The sequence below is a fragment of the Sapajus apella genome, unplaced genomic scaffold (assembly GCF_009761245.1).
Source record: "Sapajus apella isolate SASKATOON/1434 unplaced genomic scaffold, GSC_monkey_1.0 scaffold60, whole genome shotgun sequence".
Taxonomy (NCBI): Eukaryota; Metazoa; Chordata; class Mammalia; order Primates; family Cebidae; genus Sapajus; species Sapajus apella.
In genome coordinates this window covers 13458069-13468068 of record NW_022437000.1, presented here as the reverse complement: position 1 = coordinate 13468068, position 10000 = coordinate 13458069, and the positions used below count along the sequence as shown (strand labels likewise).

The window sequence follows — 10000 nt, the reverse complement described above, 5'->3', positions numbered from 1 at the left end:
TTTTTTTGTGGCGGAGTTTCGCTCTTGTTACCCAGGCTGGAGTGCAATGGCGCGATCTCGGCTCACCGCAACCTCCGCCTCCTGGATTCAGGCAATTCTCCTGCCTCAGCCTCCTGAGTAGCCTGGATTACAGGCACGAGCCACCATGCCCAGCTAATTTTTTGTATTTTTTAGTAAAGACGGGGTTTCACCATGTTGACCAGGATGGTCTCGATCTCTTGATCTCGTGATCCACCCGCCTTGCCTCCCAAAGTGCTGGGATTACAGGCGTGAGCCACCGCGCCCGGCCAAACCTAGTATGACTCTTAATACCAAAACCCAGAATATCCAAAAAAAAAAAAAAAAAAAAAAAAGGGAGAGAGAAAACTACACACCAATATCTCTCATGAACTGAGACCCCAAAATCTTCAATAAATTAGCAAACTGAAGGCAGCAATGTATAAAAATAATTATATCCGTAGACCAAGTGGGAATATCCCAGGTATGTAAGGCTGGTTCAACTTTCAAAAATCAATATTATCCATCATGTCAACTAGCTAAGAAAGAAAAATTACATAATCACATCAATTGGCACAGAAAAAGCAACTGGCAGAATCCACCACCCATTCATCATAAAAACTCTCGGCAAAGTAGAAGTAGGTGGGAATTTCCTCGGCTTGACAAACAGAGTCTACAATAAAACTGACATCTATCATCATGCTTAATGGTGAGAGACTGAACACTGTCCGCAGAGGTCAAGGGCAAGGCAAAGATGTCCTTTCACACAATCCTTTCCAACAAAGTACTGGACATTCCAGCCAGTGCAATAAGGCAAGAAAAAACCCAAAAGCATACAGGTTAGAAAGGGAGAAGTAAAGCACCTGAGACAGGACCTGGTGCTTTAATCCGATTCCAAAAGAAGTCTCAAAAATGTCTCCTCAGTTTTGACCTGTTGTACTCATTGTTGTAAGAAATGTAATAAAGGCAGCCTCTGGAGAGCAGATCTAAAGCACAATATTTATATACACAAAGTACAGTATATTGGCTTAAAACAAGCTCAAGCTCGTAGCCCTCTAAGTCTGAGAGGGCGCCCTAGACTTTGCAGCTGCACTTACTTTCTGGCTGACACTCTCGGAACGCACTTGTATATGTGGCCTGACCCACAACTTTCTGCATAAATTCATTCTTCCCATTTGGCTTCTCTCTCCACATGAACCCAATCAAGTGCAGTTGACATTTGGCAATACTATGTTGGGAGAATCAGGGAATGGTAATGATGACGACAGTAACAATGACAACTACACAATGATCTCTCTCATACACACACACACACACACACACGCATGCAGATATACATGCATATGTGCTGCACATGCACACACACACATGCATGCAAACACACAGATATACCCCACATACACACAGATACCCCCACAGACAGACAACAGGACACACACACAACCCCCCCCCACAAATGTAGACACATGCCCCCACTGCCACACAGGCATGAATATATACATGTATACATGCCACACATGCATGCACAGATGCACAGACACACGTACACACATACAGATACACCCCGCCACACACGGCTACCCCCACAGACATACCACACACACCATACATGCCCCCCACATACATGCAGCTATAAATACATGCCATACATACATGCACAGATGCACAGACACACGTGCACACAGATACACCTGACATACATGAATACCCCCACAGGCATACCACAGAACACACACCATACATGCCCTCCACATACATGCAGATGTACATGAATACATGCCACACATGTATGCACAGATGCACAGACAGATGCACACACACAGATACACCCACATACACAAACATGGATAACCCCCCCAGACATGCTACAGAACACACACTACACATGCCCCCCCACAGGCACATCACAAATACATGCAGATATACATGAATACATGTCACACACACAGCCTGTAAGCATACAGATATACCCCACCTATACACACACAGATACTTCCCCACACACACATACACAAGCATACAGACCCCTCCCACCCACATCAATTACTATGTTCCAGGCATTGTTCTAAGCATGTGTGTATCTGACCTCATTCAGTTCTCCTGACTACTCCATTGGTGGGCACTACTGCCCCCCCACACTTGATGGAAGACAAGACTGAGGAATGGTGAGGGTAAGCCACCTGCGCAGGGCGAGGAGCAGCTAAGCGGTGAGCTTAGCAGAGCCAAGGGGTGAGCAAGGCAGTGCTGCTCCAGGGTCTGCGCTCAGCAGCCTGAGCCATGGTGAGTTCAGAACATCTCTCTGGAAAAGGTATAAAGTAGTATTTTTATACACAAGTGATTTTAAACTAGAAAAGCAAATTGTGTCCACAAAGCATTTACCTAGAAGACGCACTGGTGCCCGCCTGTATGAGGGTCGGCATGACAGCCATGAAGAGCCCGAGCTGCACGTCCTGCGTCACCAGCATGCCGAGGAGCACCGTGCTGTAGTCAATGTCGCCTGCAGTGGTGGGGGAAAGGCAGTGAAGACAGGTCTATAGCAACTCAAAGTAGCCAAAATCAAGATGCTGCCATTGTGCACACTTCCAAAATAACTCAAACGATTTTGGCACTTTACATTTTTAAGAATAGACTTTAAAATCTCTTTGAGAACAAACACTGAGGGATTTTAAGATTAAAAATCTTGTAAAGTAAGTCACCAAAATACCTTACTTCTACTACTTACTTGTTATTTATATAATTATGGAAAAACCTCATGACAAAAAGATGACATGGCAAACAAGATGATGGACAATCACACCAATTTCACTGCGTCCCAGAAACACACGAAGAAGCCTTCGCTTCTTACCTTTATAACTTCCCTGAGCTACTGCAGAAGGCCTGACTCAGGCTCCTCTGGTCATGTGGTGTGTTCCACATGTGTAGACCTACGCAAGCCACTGCACAGAATGAGCCTTCTCTGTGTGGCCAACCCAGACGTGGTGTCCAAATGTGCAGACCCATCCAAGCCACCACACGGAATGAGCCTTCATTGTGACACCAAGCAGGCTCAGTAGACAAACACTAGCTCATGAGGGCAGAACAGCAGTAGCCATGACTAGCTGAAGAGACTAAATAACAACTCGGGAAAGAAGAAAAGAAAATGATAAAACACTTTTCATGAATTCAGTAACTTGCACAAGCCTCCAACGATCCCCATTTTCAACACAGTTCATAGAGTTCTGGCTATGAACTCTAGTAAACATGCTTCTAAAAATTAAATTGTCATTCCCCAATCTCACCCTAAACAAGGTATTTTGTCTTAAAACAAAAGAAAAAACAAAACAAAACAAAAAACAGCCGGGTATGGTGGCTCACTTTGGGAGGCTGAGGTGGGTGGATCACCTAAGGTCAGGAGTTAGAGACCAGCCTGACCAACATGGTGAAACCCCATCTCTACTAAAAATACAAAAATATGCCAGGTGTAGTGGTGGGCACCTATAATCCCAGCTACTTGGGAGGCTGGAGCAGGAGAATTGCTTCATCCTAGGAGGCAGAGGCTGCAATGAGCCAAGACCGTGCCATTGCACTCCAGGGTAGGCAACAAGAGCGAGACTTCGTCTAAAAAAAAGAAATAATAATAATAATAATAATAAAGCTACTGCTATTAACAGATTTTTAAAGACCAATCTGATAGAAAAGGCTTATTTTTAAAAAGTAGCAGAACCACACAAAACCCCCTCCATGCCATCAAAAATCTCTTTCTGGACAGAAGTTCAGGTAATCATTTTAGAAGGCTTGATTTACTTATTACACAAAATTAAATTTTCGGTGAACAAAGTATCTTGGTCTAGAATTTTAAAACAGTCTGAACAGATCACGTCAGGCTGTTGTGGCTACAGCTTTGTGCCTTTTAGGGTTACATGATTCAGAGATCATAAAAACTGCCTCCCAACTAACACTGTCTGTGCCGACGCTTCGTAAATTGGGGATTTTCACCATAAGCCTTGCTGGGGCTCGTGCTCACCACACCTCCCTTCATCTCGCAGCCTTTGCAAGACGGGAGGGAGACTGAGACGAGAGTTTGAGCTACCCCCATCTTCTGCAGGCAACACATTCACACCTGCGCCCCTTCTATTTAAAAAAACAAAATCCCTCACTACATTTCACTTTTCAGACACAGCCTTTGATGGTATTACTGCCAGCATTTTGGAACTGTTTTTAGTATTTTGTTCTCTTCCTTTGCACCAATCACAGTGAACTGGCTTAAATCAACAGGCATTCAGCTGCCGTCCGCTAGACCATGCAGCACAGACTCTGCAGAGACCAGGTAGGTCTTCACCACAGTCCCCGTGCAGAACCCCAAGTCCATACCCACAGGGCCTGCGCAGGAAACCTTTGCTGGCAGGGAGTTCCTGGGGCTGCAGGAGAAGCCAAGTGCTGGGAGCCGGGACAGCACCGAACTTCGGCAGTGCAGTCAGGTGAGAGGGAGGTGATTATTCCCTGAGACAGCGCAGCTTCTCCAATTTCTCAGTGCTTTTACCATTGTCATCTTTCTGAAATTTGCACTTGTTTTTTTTGCTTATCAGTACAACCATTTTAATTTTTTCCTCTTTTCCATTCCTTTTATTAAAGTTTAAATATACAGAAAACAAGGAGTATATCAAATGCTCACATACCCACTAAGGAATTTTGCTGAATTTTAAACCTGTGACACATTTGCTTCCAATTTTGAAAGAAACAAAGTCCTAAGAGTGCCACCAAGGAGCGCTGTAAACCCCTTGCCACTGGGACCCTCTTTCCTGCACCCACACTCCCCACCTGACCTTATCCTTAAAGGTCATCATCCCTTGAATGCACTTCTGCTTAATGTAACATTACAGATTTGGAAACAATGCTGGGCTCATTATTTTCTCATATTAAACTTCACAGAATCAACATTTCTGCAACTTGCTGTCTTTGACCACGACTATATCTGAAAACCATCCATGCTGGTGCACAAAGCTCTGATTTATTTTCAGAACTGTGGCAGAGTAGACGACAATTTATCCATTCATCTCCTGACGGACATTCAGGAGTTCCATTTATCCACTAGTATAAAAATTGCTGCATGAATATTCTAGCACATTGTCGGGGAAACCTCTTTTCCCCTCGCTTGCATTTTCACAAGAAGGGAATGTCTCCCTACCACTCCTGGCCTCTTGCCTGGTCCCACCTACTTCACTCCCAGAGAGACAAGAGCCCTCTTCCTGGGAACGGATAGAGCCCCTCTTCCTTTGGTAAAGCAGCCAGCCACGGCTCCTGGTCTCGAGTGTCTCTCGCAGACCTGAGTTCCACAGGGCAGGCCCTGCCCACAGAGGCCTCTGGATGCCAGTGCTGCATGTGGCTGGGTGGTGAGAGTCTTACTCTGAGGTTAAACATGAGGCCTAAGCAGCTCATCACTGCCAGGCATGCAACCCACACCTTCTTCATGATCCAGCTGCCTCCTCTGTTCCTCTATGAGTTTTCAGCACAGGCAAGGCAGAGTGGAGTTATACATTTACTGGACCCCTCTGAGGATTTAGGCCCCAGTATCACATGAATTGGCTAGATATCCTGAGAAATAAAAAGTAACAGAATTTGGACCAAAATCCACGTAGGACTGAGGCTTCTGGTGTGGTCAAAGTTGATACCTTTAAGCTCCGGTGGTACAGTCTTAAGTCTGGGCTATACAGGAATTTCTTTTTCTTATTCTTCTTTTTTTTGAGATGGAGTCTCACTCTGTGGCCCAGGCTGGAGTGCAGTGGCGTGAACTTGATTCACTAGAACCTCTGCCTCTGGGTTCAAGCAATTCTTGTGCCTCAGCCTCCTGAGTAGCTGGGACTACAGAACACACCACCACGCCCGGCTAATTTTTGTATTTTCAGTAGAGACAGGGTTTCACCATGTTGGCCAGGATGGTCTTGAACTCCTGACCTTAGTTGATCTGCCTGGCTCAGCCTCCCAAAGTGCTAGGATTACAGGCATGAACCACCGTGCCTGACGATCTATAGGAATTTCTAATAAAATTTCAAACATATGCAAAAGTAGAAACAGAAATACAGTGGATGTCAAGGAACAGATAATCCAGTTTCCATGATCAAGTAGAATAACCTTGCTTCATATGCTAACCTCCACTGTACCCTGAGGGAAGCCCCAGACATCCTCTCAACCACACATCTCAGGGTGCCTCTCTAAGAGATAAGGCTGGTGTCCAAATCGGAAAGGAAGAATTAAATGATCCTGTAAGCAGACGGGATTATCTTAAATGTAGAAAATCCTAAATATTTCACACACAAAATTCTGTTAGAATAAACCAAGTCACAAAGTTGCAGGGCACAAAATCAACACACAAAAGTCAGCTGCATTTCTATATACTAAAAATGAACAATCTGAAAAGGAGATTAAGAAAACAATTCCATTTACAACAGGTCAAAAAGAATAAAACACTTAGGACAAAGTTAACCAAGGAGGCAAAACAGTTATACACTGAAAACTTCAAAGCGCTGCTGAAAGAAATGAAAGGCACGCTTAAGCAGGGTCTCTTGTATTCATGGACTGGAAGACTTAATATTGTTTAGATGTCAACACTACCCAAATTACAACTACAAATCCAATGCAATTCCTATCAGAATCCCAACAATGTTTTCAGAAGAAACAGAAAAACCTATCTTAAAATTTATACAGAATCTCAAGTGACCCCAAACAGCCAAAATAGTCTTGAACGAAGTTAGTTGGAGGATTCACACTTCCTGGTCTCAAAGCTTACTACAAAACTATAGAAATAAAACAGTAGCATTTGGAAATTATAAACTGCTTTTCCACTTTTTAGTGGTTACCTGGTTTCAAAAACAATTATTATAAAATACTTTGGATCAAGAAAAAAGGTACAAAGCATCATGTCATCAGTGACCAGAGCCATGACTCAGCTTCTGACAGAAATGTCACAAGCGGCTGCTGTCCTGCCTCCCTCTCTGATCGCACACCTTCCCCGTCTCTGGCAGAAGCACCCTGACGTATCTGTCATTGTCAAACACTTCTGGCTTTTAGTGTAAAAGTTTGCACGTATGTAAAGTTCAGACTTTATATAAATACGTTGTATTCTACATCTTATATTTTTCCTTCTATACTACAGGAGTAATTCACATTAGCTTCCGCAGCATTCCAGTGTATGAATACACCTTAACTGTCCAGCATGTTACTGAATATCCAGTTAATCAATTTTTTGCAATGAAAAATAATGCTGTTGGCCAGGCACAGTGGCTCACGCCTGTAACCCGAGCACTTTGGGAGGCCGAGGCAGGCAGATCACAAGGTCAGGAGTTCGAAACTTGTCTGACCAGCATAGTGAAATCCCATCTCTACTAAAAATACAAAAAACTAGCTGGGCTCGGTGGCGGGGTCCTATAATCCCAGTTACTTGGAAGGCTGAGGCAGGAGAATCACGTGAACTTGGCAGGTGGAGGTTGCAGTGAGCCAAGATCGTGCCACTGCACTCCAGCCCCGGCAACAGTGTAAGACTCTGTCTCAAAAAAAATAATAATAAGTAAAAATGCTGCTTTGAATTATAATACTTTGCAAAAATTTTCTAAGCTATGTATGTAGAAATGAATTTTCTGACTGTAAAACTGTTCTCCAAAGTGGCCGAACCAATTTACATTCCCATGGAGAATGCTTAGATCTCGAAACTCCACGTTCTTGCCAAGGGTACATCAGGTTAAAAATGTTACCCAGGGCCAGGTGTGGTGGCTCATGCCTGCAATCCTAGTGCTTTGGAAGGCTGAGGCAGGAGGATTGCTTGAGGCCAGGGTTCAAAACCAGCCTGGGTAACACAGAGAAACCCTGTCTCTACAAAAAAATAACAAACTTAGCCAGGCATGGTGGCACACACCTGTAGTCCCAACTACTCAGGATGCTGCGGTGGGAGGATCGCTTGAGCCCAGGAGGTTGGGGCTGCAGTGAGCCAAGATAGGGCCACTGTGCTCCAGCCTGGGTGACGGCAAGACCCTATCTAAAACAAAGCTTGGCGGCAAGCTCATGTGGATGGCATCTATCTCAGTCCCCTCAACCTGCAACCCCAACTACTAGTGAGGCTGCCGTCTTCATGTTTACTCATCATTCAGGTTTGTTCTCCTGTAAGTTACTCAGATATTCTGCCTATTTTCCCATTAGGTTAATTTTTGGTTTGGATTTGCAGACGTTCTTAATAAATTATGAATATTAATCCTTTGCTCTAAACAAACTAACAATAAATAAATAATTATGGGAAATGTTTTCCTCTGGCCTGTGACTTATTTAAAAAAAAAAAAATACCTTTCAGCCAGGTGCATTGGCTGATGCCTGTAATCCCAGCCCTTTGGGAGGCCGAGGCAGGCAGATCACAAGGTCAGGAGTTTGAGACCAGCCTGACCAACATGGGAAAACCCTGTCTCTACTAAAAGTACAAAAATGAGCTGGGCGTGGTGGCACGTGCCTGTAGTCCCAGCTACTCAGAAGGCTGAGGCAGGAGAATCACTCGAACTCGGGAGGCGGAGGTTGCAGTGAGCCAAGATCGCACCACCGCCACTGCACTCCAGCCTGGGCGACGGAGCGAGACTCCATCTAAAAAAAAAGCCTTTCAATGAGTTGAATAGTTTTCCCCACAGTGAGGTTAGTATGAAAAAGAAAGTTACAAAGTTGAACGTGTAGTATGTGTCCGTATTTTGTCTTTTGAATTCTGCTACATTTTAAGGAATTCTGCCCTAAGGTTATAAAGAGATTTTCTATTTCCTTCTCCTAGTTTAAAGCCAAGCTCATTTTATTTTCTTCCATTTGGAGAGCTAATTCCCACTCCTGGTGAGCTGATCCCCAGCTTCTCTGCAGTGTCTGAGCTGTGGGCCCCACTCCCCAGCTCCATCTCAGCCTATGGTGCCACTATCCACTGTGACATCATCAGTCCCGGTAGCTGCTGGAGCTCCTCATCACACATTAATATTGGCTATTCTTGGCCTTTTGGCCCCAAATACATTTCAGGATCAGTTTGTTCAGTTTCATGAAAAACCCTGCCATATTTTTTTATTGGAACAGCTATGAGTTTATAAATTTGAGGAGAAATTATATCTTTATGAATAGGTCTTTTTATGAACTCTGTAAACACAAATTCACTCCATTTGTGACTTTATACTCAAAAGTCACAGCTCTCTTTTGAGAAGTTTATTTCTGAAGCTTTTTTTCAAATTACATTTGCTAACTGTGCTGTAGTTCCGTTACACATTTAACATGTTTAATTGTAAATTTCTTACATTTTCTAATGCGCTGTGGGTCTATCACACATTTAACAGGTTTAATTATCAATTTCCTCTCCAAGTCCAAGTCCTTGAGTCCAACTCCTTCCCAAACATGCAACCCTCCTATCTTCTTACTATGTAGAGTTTTGGCCTGGCCTTCAAAACCACAAACTCAAACACCTCCTTTTCTAACAGGCATAGTTGACTAAATTTATCAACTTCTAGAACCATCTGTCTCCCTGCTGTCTCCATGCCCAGCTCTGCCTCTGCTGGGCCCCTGTGCTGGCCCTGTGGAAATGGCGGGGTGGGCGGTGCTCTGGGGTCTTCTCACATCAGAAATGCTGGCATGTCACCCCCAACTCTTCCATGGCACTTTTGCTGGACACATATGACTTGTCTCTCATGGGTGTGGGATACCTATCCAGTATCTTCCACCACCTGAGGTTGCTGAGATGTGTCCTGTCAGCCCATTTATATGCTGTTCCTTCTTAGACCACCTGTCTTTTCTGCCAAGTGTTCAGACGTTCCCTTCATGCTCTGCTGCAGTACATGACATACCTGGGTGGGCTTATTTCCCTTTATCCTGTGGGGGTTGGAGACGGGCTCCTGCCTTGAGTTCTGAAAACATACCAGGTCTCCTCTCCGGTCCAGCACCTGGGCTCCGAGTCTATACTGACCCTCCCCATCCACTCTTCTCCTCCCCGGTCCAGCACCTGGGCTCCGAGTCTGTATATACTGACCCT

General features: G+C 44.4%; 1 protein-coding gene and 1 long non-coding RNA gene across 3 annotated transcripts in view; both read right to left on the bottom strand.

The window, feature by feature from the left end:
* The window catches only part of TMCO3 (transmembrane and coiled-coil domains 3), a 55516-nt gene that overhangs the window by 22404 nt on the left and 23112 nt on the right, over positions 1 to 10000 (bottom strand). For both annotated transcript variants that reach the window (XM_032246307.1, XM_032246308.1), the window contains one exon: positions 2377 to 2494. In XM_032246307.1, the coding sequence (XP_032102198.1) occupies positions 2377 to 2494 (118 nt within the window). The remainder of the gene's footprint in view (positions 1 to 2376; positions 2495 to 10000) is intronic.
* The window catches only part of LOC116528853, a 2324-nt gene continuing 1325 nt past the window's right edge, over positions 9002 to 10000 (bottom strand). Inside the window, exon 2 of the long non-coding RNA XR_004259244.1 lies at positions 9002 to 10000. This exon is cut by the window's right edge and continues 1080 nt beyond it. This is a non-coding gene — a long non-coding RNA (uncharacterized LOC116528853).